This window comes from Sminthopsis crassicaudata, chromosome 1 (assembly GCF_048593235.1).
Source record: "Sminthopsis crassicaudata isolate SCR6 chromosome 1, ASM4859323v1, whole genome shotgun sequence".
Taxonomy (NCBI): domain Eukaryota; kingdom Metazoa; phylum Chordata; class Mammalia; order Dasyuromorphia; family Dasyuridae; genus Sminthopsis; species Sminthopsis crassicaudata.
This window is the reverse complement of record NC_133617.1, coordinates 50,667,889-50,686,479: the sequence shown is the minus strand read 5'-3', so window position 1 is coordinate 50,686,479 and position 18,591 is coordinate 50,667,889. Positions and strand designations below refer to the sequence as shown.

The 18,591-nt window shown below is 40.2% G+C and overlaps 1 protein-coding gene across 3 annotated transcripts in view; it reads left to right on the top strand.

Annotated features, from left to right (window-relative positions):
* Positions 1–13,277, top strand: part of IL12RB1 (interleukin 12 receptor subunit beta 1) — a 34,636-nt gene extending 21,359 nt beyond the window's left edge. Inside the window, exons 11-17 of one of the 3 annotated variants that reach the window (XM_074302416.1) lie at positions 3,712–3,849; positions 5,640–5,792; positions 6,506–6,640; positions 7,918–8,017; positions 8,103–8,184; positions 10,929–11,000; positions 11,941–13,277. In XM_074302416.1, the coding sequence (XP_074158517.1) occupies positions 3,712–3,849; positions 5,640–5,792; positions 6,506–6,640; positions 7,918–8,017; positions 8,103–8,184; positions 10,929–11,000; positions 11,941–12,018 (758 nt within the window). In that variant the 3' untranslated portion in view covers positions 12,019–13,277. Of the gene's footprint in view, positions 1–3,711; positions 3,850–5,639; positions 5,793–6,505; positions 6,641–7,917; positions 8,018–8,102; positions 8,185–10,928; positions 11,770–11,940 lie in introns of those variants that run through there. The other 2 variants (XM_074302408.1, XM_074302423.1) reach the window with 2 other exon arrangements.
* Positions 13,278–18,591: the final 5,314 nt, after the last annotated feature.

Genomic DNA, 18,591 nt, shown 5'->3' with positions numbered 1-18,591 from the left:
GTCAGGTCTAGGAAAGCTCAGGCTGACAATCAGGTTTAGAGAGCTGGGAAAGAAGGGCCTTAAATACATCCAAGTCCACCCCCAGCCTTCCTTTTATAGATGAGAACACTTAGGGCCCGAGGAAGCATTGTTGAATCTCATGCAAGATGCTAGCCTGTTCAATTTCTCTTCTTAAACAGTGAAAAATGTAGCTCCTGAGGGTGTCAGGGCCAATCACCTGTGATCACACCATTCATAGCACCTAGGTAATAACTCTGCACCTAGCTTTCCCAGCTCTCCAAAGTGTTCTGTAAACATTGATTCTCACCCTAGGGAGAGGGCCCATCCGACACCTGGCTTGAAGCTACTTGAGACCTTAAAGAGTGGGTGTGAGACTCTAATTGGCACTGGGAACAATAATCCTCCCTGCTTCGAGAATAGCCCCAGGCAGTTAACAAGCATTTTCTCTTCTGCTCACTAGAACCCTGGGGGTGGGGGTGGGGAACAATAGGCAGGGAGGGATTGTTGGTCTTATTTTACAGCTAATCTTACTGAGTCTCACAATAAGTACTGAGTACTCACATTTCTCACAATAAATCAGTGACCGAGTTAGGGTCTCTCTCCACTGGGACCAGATTGCTTCTCTTAAGATGAAAGATGCACCATATCCTTTGACTCAGCAGTGTTGCTACTGGGTTTGTATCCTAAAGAAATCATAAAGGAGAGAAAGGGACCTGTGTGTGCAAGAATGTTTGTGGCAGCCCTTTTTGTAATGGCCAGAAACTGGAAACTGAGCGGATGCCCATCAATTGGAGAAGGACTGAATAAGTTATAGTATATGAATATTATGGAATATAATTGTTCTGTAAGGAATGACCATCAGGATGATTTCAGAGAGGCCTGGAGAGGCTTACAGGAACTGATGCTGAGTGAAATGAGCAGAACCAAAAAAGATCATTCTACACTTCAACAACAACACTATATGAGGATGTATTCTGATGGAAGTGGATATCTTTTTTTTTTTTAATTTTAATTTTATTTATTTAGAATTTTTTCACAGTATATATGCATGAGTATTTTTTTTAATAATATTATCCCTTGTATTCATTTTTCCAAATTATCCCCTCCCTCCCTCCACTCCCTCCCCCCAATGACAGGCAATCCCATACATTTTACATGTGTTACAATAAAACCTAGATACAATATATGTGTGTAAATCCAATTTTCTTGTTGCACATTAAGTATTAGCTTCCGAAGGTATAAGTAACCTGGGTAGATAGACAGTAGTGCTAACAATTTACATTCACTTCCCAGTGTTCCTTCTCTGGGTGTAGTTGTTTCTGTCCATCATTGATCAACTGGAAGTGAGTTGGATCTTCTTTATATTGAAGATATCCGGAAGTGGATATCATCTTCAACATAGAGAAGAGCTAATCCAATTCCAAATTGATCAATGATGGACAGAATCAGCTACACCCAGAGAAGGAACACTGGGAAATGGAGTGTAAACTGTTAACATTATTTTTGTTTTTCTCCCCAGGTTATTTTTACCTTCTGAATCCAATCCTTCCTTTGCAACAACAACAACAACAAAATTCGATTCTGCACATATATATTGTACCTAGGATATACTATAAGATATTTAATATGTATGGGAATGCCTGCCATCTAGGGGAGGGAGTGGAGGGAAGGAGGGGAAAAATTCGGAACAGAAGGGAGTACAAGGGATAATGTTGTAAAAAATTACCTATGCTTATGTACTGTCAAAAAATGTTATAATTATAAAATAAAATAAAAAAAAGAGATACTTGTAGAGATCTTCCAAGGTGTTATGATCTAAGGAGAGATGTCTGCTATTCTCCTAGCCTGTTCTCTGGTCTCTTTTCTGTCCTTGAACAGTGACGGGTCCTTGTTCCATCGTTATCATAAGCTCTGGTGTGCTAGTGTCCCTCCTCACCTTCGGACTGCCACTCAGGATTTGAGTTTGAGCAAAGCAATAGGATCTTGCCTTGGTGCTAGAAAATATAATATGATGCAGGGACTGAACCCTAAAAATATTGGGGTCCTGGGCCAATGTTGCAATGTTCTCAAAAGAATTTATAGTTTTAAACCATCTCTAAATAGAGGCAAAGATTTTATTATCATGCCATTGCCTGGTGGGCTAAATTCCAAAAAGGTGTTATCAAAGTAGGGGATTAGTAGATACTTTTATAGGAGATAAATAATCTTGGGAATTGATTTGGATTGGATTAGTAATTGGATTGGATTGGATACAGTAATTGTGGGAATTCAACTGCAAGAAAAGCCAACTTAAAGCCTACTTAAATTCAACAGAGGCCCATTTAATTTTTTTTTTTAATTTTGATAATAGCTTTTTATTTTCAAAATACACACAAAGCTAGTTTTCAACATTTTTTTTTTTTTTTTTTACAAAACCTTGGGTCCCAAATTTTCTCCCTCCTTTTCTCCTACCCTCCTCCCCTAGACAGCAAGTAATCCAGTATAGCTTAAAATGTGCAATTCTTCTAAAGATATTTCCACATTTATCATGCTGCACAAGAAACATCATATCAAAAAGAAAAAAAAAAAAAAAAACGAGAAAGGGGAAAAAAGCAAGCAAACAACAACAATAAGAGGGAAAATGCTATGGCGTGATCCACATTCTGTCCCCATAGATTCTTGATGCTGATGGCAGTTTACATCCCAAGTCTATTGGAATTGCCTTGAATCACCTCATTGTTGAAAAGAGCCAAGTCCATCACAATTGATCATTACATAATCTTCTTCTTGCTATGTACAATGTTCTCCTAGTTCTGTTCATTTCATTTAGCATCAGTTCATGTAAGTCTCTCCAGGCCTCTCTGTATTCATTCTGCTGAACATTTCTTATAGAACAATAATATTCCATAACATTCATTTGTCACAACTTATTCAACCATTCCCCAAAAGAGGGACATCTCCTCAGTTTCCAGCTTCTTGCCACGTCAAAAAGGTTTGCTATAAACATTTTTGCACATATGGGTCCTTTTCCCTCTTTTTTTTTTTTTTTTTTTTTTTTTTAATCTTTTTGGGATACAGGCCCAGTAGAGACACTGCTAGATCAAAGGGTTCGATAGCCCTTTGAAGACTCACTTCTGGGCTTTCTGTCCTTTTCTGTCAGTGTCCCTTTCTATGGTCCATTTATCTATCAAGGACCTGATCTTTTGTTGGCATCTTATTCACCCCAACAAATAGACTCCTGTACTTCTTTTGTCCAATTGTTTGACCCCTTTACAGTTTGTGGACTGAGAACCCTGGAAGTAGCCATTGCCACTGCTGATTCAATGATTCCCAGGGCTAGGGTCTGCATGAGCTGAACCTGCATTATATTGTGATCCACTCTCACCTCTAGTGCAATAGACTTTTCCTGTCAACCTTCTAATTATTCTTGGGCTGAAAAATTGTTTCACTCCATCTTATTTTTTATGGGTTCTGCTCTTCTAAAATTTGTTTAGGGTCATTATTTAAAAGTATTCGGACTTTTTGAGTTGTATTTGGGTTTGTGGGAAAGCTCAGGTGCTTTTACTTTTTACTGCTTTTGCTCCACCATCTTGGCCCTGCCTCCTGGGATTATACCTTATTTTCTTTGGTCAGCACCAATGCAAAGTCAGCCCAGGCCCCTGCTCATAGATGCTGTTTTCTGAATGATTGACAAATATCTCCTGACTCTGATATTGTTCTTTTCTCCAACAGTGACATATAGCTGGAATAAAGCTTTTGGAATCATGGACCTTGGAAAGTGTTACCGGATTAATATTTATGCTTCAGACAAACCTCACAACCCTTATTCCTGGGTCACTGTCTTCTCTGTGTACCATTTCAGTGGGGATGGTAAGTGTGTATACTTATCTTCCAAAGAAGAAATTAAGTCTTGGGATCCAGATGGATCTAGAAAATTTGGAGATTTCTGGAACCAGATACCAAAGCAGCAGAATTTCAGTTTATAAAGTCAAACCTAGAGGGAGCTTAGAGATTTACTAGCCAAGACACATTTAACTTTGTACCATCAGTCCTTCTGGCAGTCTGGAAAAGATCCCTTTTCATAATCATTTAAAAAAAAGAATTCCTCTCTCACCTCATTAAAAAGGGGGAGAGGAAAAGGAAAAAGGAAAAGGGGAATAAGGGAAGGGACTTGGAAGGAGGGGGGAGGGATACTAAAAAAAAAAGGGAGGGCTGCACATCACAAGTGGGGTCTACAAATTAAATATTGGGGAAGGGGTTCAGGGGGTCAAGGGAAAAAGCATAATCTGGGGATAATATGATGGCAGGAAATACAGAATTAGTAATTTTACCTGTAAATGTGAATGGGATGAACTCTCCCATCAAACAGAGAAGGATAGCAGACTGGATCAAAAGTCAGAACCCTACAATATGTTGTTTACAGGAAACACACTTAAAGCAGGTAGATACATACAGAGTAAAGGTTAAAGGATGGAGCAGAATCTATTATGCTTCAGGAAAAGCCAAAAAAGCAGGGGTAGCCATCCTTATCTCAGATCAAGCAAAAGCAGAAGTTGATCTAATTAAAAGAGATAAGAAAGGAAACTATATCCTGCTAAAAGGTAGCATAAACAATGAAGCCATATTAATACTAAACATATATGTACCAAGTGGTATAGCATCTAACTTTCTAAAGGAAAAGTTAAGAGTTGCAAGAAGAAATAGACAGTAAAATTATAATAGTGGGAGATCTCAACCTTGCACTCTCAGATTTAGACAAATCAAATCACAAAACAAATAAGAGAAATTTAAAAAGTAAATAGAACATTAGAAAAAAAGAATTCAACAAAATCCTGATTCTTAGAGGATGTTCTAAACTTTCCCTCATCCAATTTCATGGACCCTCAGGAATCTATCCATGGATCCTCTGTAAATCTGTGCTTAGAAAGAAACACTTCAAATATTGAGGAGTCACAGTTGGGATTATGCAGGATTTAGCAGCTTCTACATTAAAGGATCAGAGAGCTTGGAATAAGATACTCCAGAATGCAAAGGAGCTTGGATTACAATAAAAATACAACTACCCAGCAAAACTGAATATAACCATTCAGGGGAGTCTGTGGACTCTAGATAAGAAGTTGTGACCTAGTCTCACCTCCCAGTTTTAGGGGACACTGAAGCTAAGGAAGGAGGAGGGACTTGTCTATGTATCCATGCATTTGTCAATCAAACCTGTGTTCTCCCCTACCTCATCCTTTTTGACCCAAATCAAAGGCAACCTCCTCTAGGAAGCCTTCCCTAGAGCTCCCTTTCTTGAAAGGTTTTTCCCTACTCAACACCTTCACAATCTTACATCTGTCTCTCTCCTATGTCCTTCATCCACCACCACCCCACCTCTTTTTTTAGTTCAACATGTTTCTTTATGACTTATTCTATAATATCGGATTGTAAGCTTGCTGAGGTATAGGATGATTCATCCATTCCTGTAACCCTCAGTAGCTACTTACATTCACCGTGACTGGGTGAATGTAACATGTTGAACTAAAAAAAGAGAGAGACAGATGTAAGATAAATATAAATATTATATATATATATATATTAGCAGAGGTGAGAGGGCAGCTTCTGAAACCCAGTTTTCAAGAGGTGAAAAGTAGTCATAAATATAATAATAATTTTTTCAGTTTTGAAAGCTGGGCCCAATTACTTCAAAGTGAAGAGAATAATAGCCCATGAAGTAACCCTGGAATGGAATCCTTCCCCACTCAGCAAGTGCCCAGGAGTATTGAAGAAATATGTCATCTATTGCTGGGATGAAACCAACAATAAAACCATCTGTAAGTTGGAAACTATATTTAACACCTGCCTGTCAGTACATTTTATGGTCTGTACCTCAAGGGCCTGTCCTGTCATGTCTGTATTATCCCCTAGAAACTCTATTCTGAGGGTTCACATTCTCCATGTTATTGTCTTGATTAACTCCATATTCTAAGGCCCCTCCAATCTCTGTCCTTCTGGGTTCTAAGGGCCCTCCCAGCCCTGACATCCCGGGTTCTAAGAACCCTTCCAGCTCTGACCTCCGTCTCTGACATTCTGTGTTCTAAGGGCTCTCTCAGCTCTGATATTATCTGCGTTTATAGATAACCATTTATACAGATTACTTTATAATTTACGAAATGCCTCTCTTTCTATTGTCCCATGTTACCTTTGCATCTGTTATGCTTTGCCTGCTTGCCTGCTGATTCACCTTGATTTTAGCTGTTTCCATATTCCTTGACTCCTGGATACTTGACCCTCTCCTGCCCTCCAGGTCTGTTTGTTTTGCTGTACCATGGGGTGGGGTCTGGTCCCTGCTTTTCTATCTTAGTTTTATCCTGCTCTTGGCTTCTTACCTAGCTTCCTCCAGTCTCTCCTGCCATCCTGATAAGCCTTCTGGGCAAAAAGACTAACCTGTGGAACACTGTGCCAAGTTGCTGAAAGACTGGATGGGTGGATGGGGACTTGAAATTATATACCAGGGGACTTATTTTTGTCTTATATCTTTAAACAGGTTATGATGTGAATGCTTCTGCCTTAGAGTACACAATAGGCAACCTGAGTGAGGATGCTTTCTACACCATTAAGATTCGAGGAATCACAACAACCACCTTTGGGGCATGGAGTGAGCCCCTGAGATTTAAATTAGGTTAGCCTATTCTTTCCACATTAGGCATCCCGTTGTTAGAAAATAAAAGGACCCTAGAAAATCTTCTTGGCATCTTTTCTATCCCATTTGTGCTTGTAATCTCTACATCTCACAATATACAAATATGTACACATACTCAGGAAAGAGCCACTTACCATTTCCCTAATATAATACTACTGGTTCCTATTTACAGGGTATTTTAAAGTAAATTAACCACTTTCCTTTTGAGGTTGGGCAGGGGAAAGGTATCTTCATTTTGTAGCAGGGGAAATGAGAGCTGGGGGAAGGAACTTTTCCCAAAGTCACAAAGTTCCCAAGTAGCAAAGTTGGAATCAGAAGCTTGGTGAGCTTTCCACAATGGCACCCCCCTCCCCTTTTTTCATCTACTCACAAAGCAAAGTCTTAGAGACAAAGATTTGAATTGAAATGAAGGATCCTTCTAAAGGGTTTTAAAAGAAGAGAAGGATTTTCAACAGACTGGGGACTAGGAGAGGAAGGGTATAATGGGAAAGAATTCATTCCAAATTTGGAGGATGGTCTATTCTATCAAGATAGAACACCAGAGCTAGGCAAGACCTTAGAAAATAGTTAAAATTAGCTAGTATTTATGTAGTATTTTAAGACTTGGAAAATACATCATAATATTATTTCATTTTGTGGATAGAGCTCCAGCCCTGAAGTCAGAAGGACCCGAGTTCAAATCTGGTCTCAGATACTTAACATTTTCTAGCTGTGTGACCTGGGCAAGTCACTTAAACCCAGCCTCAGCAAAAAACAGAAAAACAAACAAAAATATTATTTCATTTGATCTTTAATACAACCTTAGGAGACAGGTACAATTATTTACTTCATTTTACAAAGGAAGAAATGGAGGTTTGAGAGCTGTTAACTGAATTGCCAAGGTCATAATTAATAAATGTCTGGAGAAAGCTTTGCAGTCTGGTCTTCCTTACCCCAAGTCCAGAGTTCTGTGTATATAGGATGCCAGAGCTGGGAGGGACCTTAGAATGTAAAATAACAGATCTGAAAGCGATCTTGGAACATGGAATATTGGTAGGGGGAAAGGACCTTAGACTTTATATAATCCAAATTCCTCAATTTAGAGATGAAAAATGAAATCCACACCATGTGATGATGCCAGATGAGAAATAGAATCCCATTCTCTAGAATTTTGAAACTCTTCTAAGATTCAAGTCAAGTCTCATTTACCCTAGATTCTCATTTACCTTGGGTTCCCTTGAGATCATTTCCCAAACCAGAAATCTATTTCTCCCTAGATCGAAAACCGGCTCACAAATTCCCCTTTCTCCTGCTGTGCGTGTTAATTTTTGCAGCCATAGTCCTCGTGGCCGTTCCTGTATATTTTGTCCTAAAAAGGTAACTCAAGATTCTTTTTGCTCTGTTGACCATTGTATTTCCTTGAGAATGTGAGTATCACTGAAATCTCATCTTGGTCCCACAGGGTGAAAATCTTCCTGTGTCCACCTCTACCCAATCCCTCTATAAGCAGTGCAACTAAGTTCCTTGCAGAGGATATGAAGCTGGTAAGTTCCTTTTACAATCGTTTTTTGGGTCATATCTGACCCTTCATGATCCTATTTGGAGTTTTCTTAGCAGAGTGGTTTGTCATTCTTCTCCAGCTTATTTTACAGATAAGGAAACTGAGGCAAACAAGACTAAATGACTTACCCAGCTAGTAAGTGTCTAAGGTCAGATTTGAACTCAGGAAGAGGAAGGAGTCTAGCACTCTCCACTACACCACTTAGCTGCCCATTACAATAGTACTGTACTGTTATTCTTCATTGATGTCTTATGGCACAGATGACTGAGCTCTTTATGAGTTTGTCAGGGATGGCAAACTCCTTATTTCTGACCCAGGTTCCTAACCTTGAAGCTTTCCTTAACTCTTCCTTCTTCCTCCCCTCCCATATTCAATCGAGGGTCCAATCTGTTCAAGCCTTCATCTGCAACATCTCTCCTAGATTCCCTCTTCTCTCTGACACTGTGATGGCTCCAGCCTGGGTCCTCTCCATCTGTGACCAGGACTTTGTTCCCAAAGCCTGCTGGCTTTTGTCTCTCTCTCTCCACCCCAGTCCAGCTTCCATTTAACTGCAAAAGTAATTTTCTTAAAGTGCTTCCTGTGATTAAAAAAAAAAAAAAAAAAAAAAAAAAAATTAGGATTCTCTAGATCTTCTAAGGTCAGATTCAAACTCCTCAGACCGGTATTAAAAGCCCTTTACCATTTGACCTTCAAGGGACACCCAGGTGATAAAGTAGAACATTGGCCCTGGAGTCAGGAGGACGAGGATTCAAATTTAATCGTACATATTCTGGGCAAGTCATTTAACCCTATCCCCAAAAAACCTTTAAAAAAATTTCATTCCAGCTCCCATCTACCTCTCTCACCTTTTTTTCTCATCATTCCCCTTGCCTGAGAAACAACACAGTTCTGGGATTAGAAAGCCCCTAGAAAGATTGAGGGAGTTTTAAGTCTAATTATGTGATGATTAGTCACTCTCTTACCATTCTGGGTCATCTAAGACAAAACTTCTTAAATTGTAGGTCTTGACCCCACATGAGGTCTCAGAACTGAATGTGGGGGGTCACGAAAAATTTGGCACCAGTAAAATGTTTCTGAATGCAAAGATCGAAAATTAATTCAAAATCAAATGCATAATGAATCTAAGGTGTTTCTGGCAGCGCTAACTTGTGTTGCATCACGTACTTTGCACTGCCTGCACAAATGCTGCCAAAAAACACTGTGGCTCAGATTTGAGATGGGGTCATGTGAAAGTTTGTTGAGTGAAAGGGGTTACGAGTGAAAAAAGTTTAAGAACTCAAAGAATTAGGAAAGGAAGTTTCCCTCACTGATAAAATCACACAAGTCCTAATTCCAGAATAGATTACCTCCAAATTTCTTTCAGTCTCATACTATTGCTGATAAGATTGATTTTACTGCTTAAAAATCATTTTACTTTATTCAATTTTACTGAAATTTTTATGTAAAAATTTTTGAAATAAAATCAATTTTTAAAAAAGTACAGGTTCTGATTCTGCCCTTTTACTTGTATGTAGGTACATGTGCACTGAAAAATATGAGTTATAGCTTTAAGCTATTAAAACTTTAAAATGCTCTAAGAATTTTAGGACAGTCTTTATATGCAAACAAGTGCAGAAGCATGTGTACACACAGATGACGAGGTTCAGAAGGACTTTAAAAAGCTATTGATTGATCCTAGAGGCAATATGAAGCCACTGGAGTTTACTGAGTTGGTGGTAACATGGTCAGATATGTGATTAGACTCCACTAGCGGCCCTGTAAGAATTATTATCCCGATCAACTGTGAATGAATTTACAGTTCTCAGCTCTATAATGATCTATGACTATTTTGGAGGACTTTTGACGAAAAATGCCATCCATTCCCCAAGAAAGAACTGATTATTTCTGAATACAGATTAAAGGGTACTCTTTAAAAACAAAACAAAACAAACTTTATTTTTCTTGGGAGTTTTCTTTTTATGTAATGGGGATCTATGTTTTCCTTTGCAACATGACTTTTATGGAAATGGTTTGCTTAATTTCACATGTATTTTCTTAATGGGGTGGGATTGGGGAGAAAGAGAGAAAATCTGGAAGTTAATATTACAAATATTACAAAAACATGTAACTTGGAAAATAAAAATATTAAACATTTAAAAATATTTTTAATCCCCATTTTGCAAATTGGATGAAATGAGGCCAGGAGAGACGGAAAGATACTTGTCTAAGATCAAACAATAGTTAATTCTTCTATCCTTCCATATCCATATGACCATTATCTGAATTCCTTTCTTCTGGCTGATTCTGGAGAATGACAATTAGTGAGATTCTCAGATTATCTAGAATAAAGCTTCTTAAATTATGGTTCACAACCCCATATGGGATTTCATAATTGGATTGGGGGAGTCATAAAATTATAGTTTATTGTCAATAAATATTTTATTTGTATGCCTATTTTATAAATCCATATATCTGGAGTCATGTGAAAATTTCTCAGGAGAAAAGGAATTGAAAGTGGAAAAAGGTTAAGAAGCTTTGTCCTAGAGAACTCTAGAGCTAACCAAGCCTAATACCAGCTCTCATCTGTATCCAAGAAAATTCTCTGAAAGAGAATGTTTCCAGAGACAGATGGAGAAAAGTGAAAAGATTGGAGCTGGCCTTTCATGACTGGCTTACTTGTGTCTTGGGTGAAGAGACCAAAGATTGAGTTTATGACTTTCCCTGTTATTTTCTCTGTTCTTTTCATAGGTCAGACCATGGGCAGGATCTTCAAACCCAGTGGAAGATGTTGGCCTAAGGGAGCAATTATTGATTATTGAGGTCAGTTCTCCCAAAGTGGAGCCTGAAGTGGGCTCTGAGGTCAAACTACTGAACCTTGAGGACCCCAAGGGGATCCCAGACAACAAAGAAAGACAAATGGGTGGAGAAAATGATCCCCCTCTGGACTTGGAGCTCCCTTCTGGCTACAGAAGACAGAATCATGTGGAAATAGTTGGGGAGGACGGCCCACAAGATACTAGACAGCTGTGTGGTCAAGATGATGAGGACAGAAAAAAAATGGCACCATCTTTCATCTCTCCAGAGGCAGAGGTCCCTGCAAGGACATTAACACTTTCTCTTCTTTCAGTTCTAAGACTATCTGAGGCTTCAGGAAACTTGAATCTTAAGCTACATGAGGAATGAACCTGAGAAAATGGCAATGTCTTCTTAGGATGTCAGACCTAGAAAGGACCATAATTCATAGAATGTCAGGGCTGGGAGGGAGCCTAAAACAAAGAATGTCAGATCTGGAGGGACCTTAGATGATGGTGTCAGAGCTGGAAAGGTCTTTAGAACCCAAAATGTCAAGACTGAGCGGGCCCTTAGGACGCAGAATATTTGAATTAAAAGGGTTGCATAGAAGAGAAAATGTGAAATTTGTGGATCAGTTAATGTATCTAAAATTCCAAGATTTTTCTATAATAGCTATGTTCCATTATATATAATTCCATAATATCTGAAATTCCATGATTGCTCAAATTATTCTTCCTTGGGATAAAAAAAAAAAAAAAAAAGATGGGATTTAAAAAAATGAATGATGATGTATAAACGAAAATAAAAGATGAGACATGGTGTAACAAAATAAACTTCAGTCTAACTTATTTTATCAATAGGATTATGACTATTGTTCAGTCTTTTTAGTCATGTCCACAATTCTTTGTGATCCCATTTGGGGTTTTCTTGGCAGAGACACTGAGTGATTTTTCTTTTCCTTCTCCAGCTCATTTTACAGATGAAGAAACTGAGGCAAATGGGGTTAAGTGACTTGTCCAGAGCCAAACAACTAGTAAGTGGCTGAGGCCAAATTTGAATCCAAGATGAGTTTTCCTCTCTCCCAGGTCCAATACTGTATCCACCATCTAGTTGCCCAAGAACATACTTAATTATAACCAGTATTATATTATATTATAACCGGTGCCACTGAATAGACTCAGAAACAAACTATGTTTTTTCTCTAAATGCAGAGAAGTGGGTTCCTTTTTGTGTAAAAGGTGGTGGAGGTGGGGAGCGTTAATGCTTAAGGTAGGTATAAAGTTATATATCAACCTATATTGATATAATACCTTCCTCTGAGGTCATTTAAAGAGAAAATACAGGTGATTATTATAAACGAGTACAATTATATTATATATATAATATACATAAAATATTACACATGAGTACATCCAGAGCCCATCTGGATCCCTGCTTTTTCATACTTTGGCCCAACTTTCAATTTTAGTTCAGTCAACCAAGATTTAAACTGTAAAGTTGCTTCTTGATTCCCAATTTAGGGCTCCATTTACTGTCACGTTAGGCAGAGGTTGTGTCTTCCTGGCTAATTTCCAGGTGAATTTTGAAGTCCAAAACCTGCTAGGGGTATGCTCCAGCTTTGAGAGTTCAGAAATAAATGCCTAATCTAAGAAGATAAAAATTCAATATTGCTACATGAAAAGTTTTACATTTGAGTCAAGCAATCAACTGGAAAAGTGCAGAAAGAGAGAGACATTATTAAGTGATAGCCACCTGGAAAAAAATCTTTTTTGCAAACTGCAAAACCCAAGATGACTAGGTACCCCAAGAAACTAATGTGATTTTAGTCCACTTTAAGAAAAATCTAGTGTCCAGGAGAAGGGAGTTGACAGTCCTGATAGCCTATACTCTGGCCATTGGGTTCAGTTATGAGGTTTTATTCCAGAAAGAAGTTTGATAAACTAAACCAAATCTAGAAAAAATTAGCCAGGATGAAGAAAATTCTGGGAGCTGAGCCAGATAAAGATCAATTGAAGGAACTGGAGATTTAAAGGCTTAGCAGAGGAGATTGTCATTGTCTTTGAGTACTTGAAGTATTGAAATTTGGAATAGGGAAATCATAGGCCTGATTCTCTAAGGCTGCTGTTATTTTTGTTTGAACTTTGTTTGGTGTAGACATCCCTCTACTTCACTGATGTATTTGAAATCCGTTGTTATCCTTCACCTAGTTTAGCCTGTCTGCTGAGAGTGTGGTCACTGCACAGGTGAGAGTTGGGTGGCAAGTGGACACCACAGGTAGATGAGCAGCCCTGAAAACACTCAGTGAGCACTCATATTAGAAATTCTTTTTTTTTTTTTTTTTTTTTTTCCTGAGTCTGGGGTTAAGTGACTTGTCCAGGATCACACAGCTAGGATGTGTTAAGTATCTGAAATCACATTTGAACTCGGGTCCTCCTGAATTCAGGGCTGGTGCTCTGTCCACTGCGCCACCTAGCTGCCCCCATATTAGCAATTCTTGAAGACAGAATGAAAATAGATGGATGGAAGGTTCAGTGTACTTTGTAAGGTGGAAGCTGATTGATGCAATTAATTGATCTAATCTGGTCAATCATCTGATATTTTTATTGGATAGGAACACATCTCATTGAATTCATAGAAGTATGAGCAAGGCCTGCAAAATCAATAAAAAGTTAGATAAAATTCATTTTTATTTGTTTATTTGTTTTTGTTTTTGCTTTGTGATTTGCTTTGTTTTGATTTTTGATTAAATTTTATAATCATAACTTTTTTGCTATTCTCTTTTTAAAATTTATTTATTTTTAATAATTTAATTTATTTATTTTTAAATTTTATAATCATAACTTTTTTGCTATTATCTTTTTTTAATTTATTAATTTTATAATTATAATTTTTTGACAGTACATATGCATGGGTAATTTTTTTTTTTAAACAACATTATCCCTTGTATTCACTTTTCCAAATTTCCCCCTCCTTCCCTCTACTCCTTCCCCTAGAAGACAGGCAATCTCATATATAATAAATGTGTTACAGCATAACCTAGATACAATATATGTGTGTAAAACCAATTTTCTTGTTGCACGTTAAGAATTGGATTCTGAAGGTATAAGTAACCTGGGTAGAAAGACAATAATGTAAACATTTTAACACTCTTTTCCCAGTGTTTCTTTTCTGGGTGTAACTGTTTCTGTCCATCATTGATCAACTGGAACTGAATTGGATCTTCTCTATATTGAAGATATCCACTTCAGTAAGAATATATCTTCATACAATATCATAGTTGAAGTGTATAGAGATATAACTTTTTTTTGACAGTACATATGCATGGGCAATTTTTTTTTTTTTTTTTTTACAACATTATCGCTTGCACTCCCTTCTGTTCCGACTTTTCCCTTCCCTCCCTCCACCCCCTCCCCTAGATGGCAGGCAGTCTTATACATGTTAAATATGTTATAGTATAAGGGATGCGTTTTCTTAAAAGGCCTTATGTTTTGGGAAGGCAAAGTCAAATAAACAGAAAGGAAGATGGCCAAGTTCCTTCCATCCTATGTTTCTCTTATTTTACATCTCCCTTTGCTTTACTAGTCCCACACAGATGCTGAACTGTTGGGCATTGGGTTTGTTTGACCCACTGCCTGATGTTGATTTTGCAAACCAGGTGTGCATTTGGGAGGACAGCCAGGGGGCAGTTAAGCCAAAAAAGCATCCTCTCTCTTGGGCATTTGTAAGCAGAGGAAAACCTAGAGTAGACCACAAGGACATTCTTGGCTCTAGTTTTACCTTCTTTAAGTTCCTTTATGCACTCCCAGGACTGACACCAAAAGAGACTTGAATTATTTATTCCCCTTACATCCCTCAAAGGGATCCCTCTTGGGAGTGGAGGGAAGAGAGCACATTAAACAGGAAATGTTTCTTTCCTATAGCTTAGGAGTAAGGTAGGGGCAAGCCCTGGCCTGGGATTGCTCAAACATTCTCAGTTCCTTATTCCTTTTCTAGCTCTAACATTTCATTTTCTATGTTCTCAGAGTTCTTCTGGAGCCACTGCTGATTATTAAGAAGGCTAAGTCTGAAGTTAGAAGACCTAAGTTCAAATTTAGCTTCAGACACTAGCTGGTTGCATGATCCTACACAAGTCATTTGTCCCTGTTTGCCTCAGTTTCCCCACTTGTAAAATGAGCTGAGGAAGGAAACGGCAAATGACTCCAGTATCTTTGCCAGGAAAATCCCAAGTGGGATCACAAGGAGTACGATAGGCTGAAACTGCTGACAACAACAGCAAAGGGCTCTTCCAGCCCTTTATTTTGAGGCCCTCCCAGTCTTGACATTGTCTATCTTAGGGTCTCCTTTTCCTCTGATATCCTCTCCCTCAGGGCCCCAATGATTATGATGATTTAATTTTATGGGTTCTTTCTCTAGAATTCTAAAGTCATTACCCAGATGGCAGCAGCAAATCCCTAGTCCGTCCCACCCATCCTGATTTAAGAAGGCTTAAAAAACCTTTAAAAATATATCCTAGTCTGAAGTCCTCAGATTAATCTGCAAGAAAAACCCTGAAAAACAAAGATTTTTCTTTTCCCGTTCCATTCTGAAACCCTTTTTCTGAGGAACCCAGGAAGGACTAGCATTTTCTTCCAAGTAACTAGAGAAATCACTAGACAATGGAAAGTAGACTCTACTGATCAGCCAGAGAGTAGAAAGCTGCTCCCTGAGGGGATTAAGGTATTGATCTGAAGGAGTAGGTCCCACTGGTCCCCAGTGGCTGTGGAGAGTGGCTGGGAGGAGAAGGAAGCAGCCTGAGGAGAGGGAGGAGAAAGGGGGAAAGAGAAGGGAGTGAGAAATCGAGGTGGGGGGAGGGAGGTCTGGAAGAAATGTCCTCCCGGCTAAAAAGGTTTTAAAGAGATTGAAGAGTGCTAGGAGAATGAGTCTCTAAGATTAGGTGACTTTGAGCAAAATGCTAATTTTTATTTTAACCCTGATTTGTGTTATTTCCAATTGTCTTGAATTAGACCTGGAGTTCATAAACTTGGAACTTGGAACATTGTGATTATTGCATTTTATTATAATTGGTTTCCATTTAATCTGATGTATTTTATTTTAGGCATTTAAAAACATTACTCTGAGAAGGGGTCCCATAGATAGATTGACTGGCGGAGACCTCCAGGACACAAAAAGCTTTAAGGACCCCTGGGTTTGAGAGGTGCCTGAGAGCAGGAGGACACTTCTAGAAAAATGCTTGGATCTGTATAAAAACAATTAATAAAATTGTTTTTGTTAGATTTGTACTCACATTGTAGAGTACAATATCACTTTTTTTTTTCCCCCTTCAATACCATAGACACACAAAATCATAGAATCATAGCCAGAGGGAAAAGGTGTTTCAGATTCTAGTAGGAAACTGAGGCCCGAGGAGGTTAGATGATGTGTCAGAGGTGGGATTGGAGTGCAGGTCTATGTTCCAAGATACCTTTCATCTCCAACATTTTGTATTTTAAAGGCCTTTCCAACCTTGATATCCCGTGTTCTTGGGGACCTCTCAACCCTGACATCCTGGGTTCTAAGAACCCTCCCAGCTTTGCCTGTAATGCCGGAGAAACTGAGCAAGACAGAGATTAGAGAATATTCAATACAGAATTTGTTAAATGGAGAGATTTACTGGGACCAATGGATCCATGGTTGGTCCCAGGGCTGAAGGACACGAAGGTCTCAAGGAATCCAGTCCTGAATATCGTATGCAGCATTCTTTTATATGGTTACAATGACATAATGGGGGAGGTACCTGGATGGGGATGACCTAATGGGGGGAGGAACCAAGGATGACATAATGGGAGGTACTGGAGAGGCTCCCGATATTCTAATGATGTCAAAAATGGATAAAGACTTTATTCCATCAAACACAAAGAGGGAATAAGTATAGCCTAAGGTCTAAGATACAAGACCTTTATCCTAACATTAAGAGGGAATGGTTATAACCTGAGGCAGAATAGGACAATTAGGGAAACTGGGTCAGGACTTTTTTTTTTTTTTTTTTTTTTTTTTTAATTATATATATATATATATATATTTTATAATATTATCCCTTGTATTCATTTTTCCAATTTACCCCCCCTCCCTCTATTCCCCCCCCCCGACGACAGGCAATACCATACATTTTACATGTGTTACAATATAGTCTAGGTACAATACATGTGTGCGAATATCACTTTCTTGTTGCACAATAAACATTAGATTCCGAAGGTACATGCAACCTGGGCAGACAGATATTAGTGCTAACAATTTTCATTCCCCTCCCAGTGTTTCTTCTCTGGGTGTAGCTACCTCTGGGTCAGGACTTTAAAAGAGAACTGTGGAACAACATGAACTCCCGGGTTCTAAGGGCCCTCCCAGCTCTGACCTCCTGGGTTCTAAGGGCCCTCCCAGCCCTGACCTCCTGGGTTCTAAGGGCCCTCCCAGCTCTGACCTCCTGGTTCTAAGGGCCCTCTCAGCTCTGACCTCCTGGGTTCTAAGGGCCCTCCCAGCTCTGACCTCCTGGGTTCTAAGGGCCCTCCCAGCCCTGACCTCCAGGGTTCTAAGGGCCCTCCCAGCCCTGACCTCCTGGGTTCTAAGGGCCCTCCCAGCTCTGACCTCCTGGGTTCTAAGGGCCCTCCCAGCCCTGACCTCCAGGGTTCTAAGGGCCCTCCCAGCCCTGACCTCCAGGGTTCTAAGGGCCCTCCCGGCCCTGACTTCCTGGGTTCTAAGGGCCCTCCCAGCTCTGACCTCCTGGGTTCTAAGAGCCCTCCCAGCTCTGACCTCCTGGGTTCTAAGGGCCCTCCCAGCTCTGACCTCCTGGGTTCTAAGGGCCCTTCCAGCTCTGACCTCCTGGTTCTAAGGGCCCTCCCAGCTCTGACCTCCTGGGTTCTAAGGGCCCTCCCAGCTCTGACCTCCTGGGTTCTAAGGGCCCTCCCAGCTCTGACCTCCTGGGTTCTAAGGGCCCTTCCAGCTCTGACCTCCTGGGTTCTAAGGGCCCTTCCAGCTCTGACCTCCTGGTTCTAAGGGCCCTCCCAGCTCTGACCTCCTGGGTTCTAAGGGCCCTCCCGGCCCTGACCTCCAGGGTTCTAAGGGCCCTCCCAGCTCTGACCTCCTGGGTTCTAAGGGCCCTCCCAGCCCTGACCTCCAGGGTTCTAAGGACCCTCCCAGCCCTGACCTCCTGGGTTCTAAGGGCCCTCCCAGCCCTGACCTCCAGGGTTCTAAGGGCCCTCCCGGCCCTGACTTCCTGGGTTCTAAGGGCCCTCCCAGCTCTGACCTCCTGGGTTCTAAGAGCCCTCCCAGCTCTGACCTCCTGGGTTCTAAGGGCCCTCCCAGCCCTGACCTCCAGGGTTCTAAGGGCCCTCCCGGCTCTGACCTCCCGGGTTCTAAGGGCCCTCCCAGCCCTGACCTCCTGGGTTCTAAGAGCCCTCCCAGCTCTGACCTCCTGGGTTCTAAGGGCCCTCCCAGCTCTGACCTCCCGGGTTCTAAGGGCCCTCCCAGCTTTGACCTCCCGGGTTCTAAGGGCCCTTTCAGCTCTGATGTCCCATGTTCTAAGGGCCCTCCCAGCTCTGACCTCCCGGGTTCTAAGGGCCCTTCCAGCTCTACCTTCCTGGGTTCT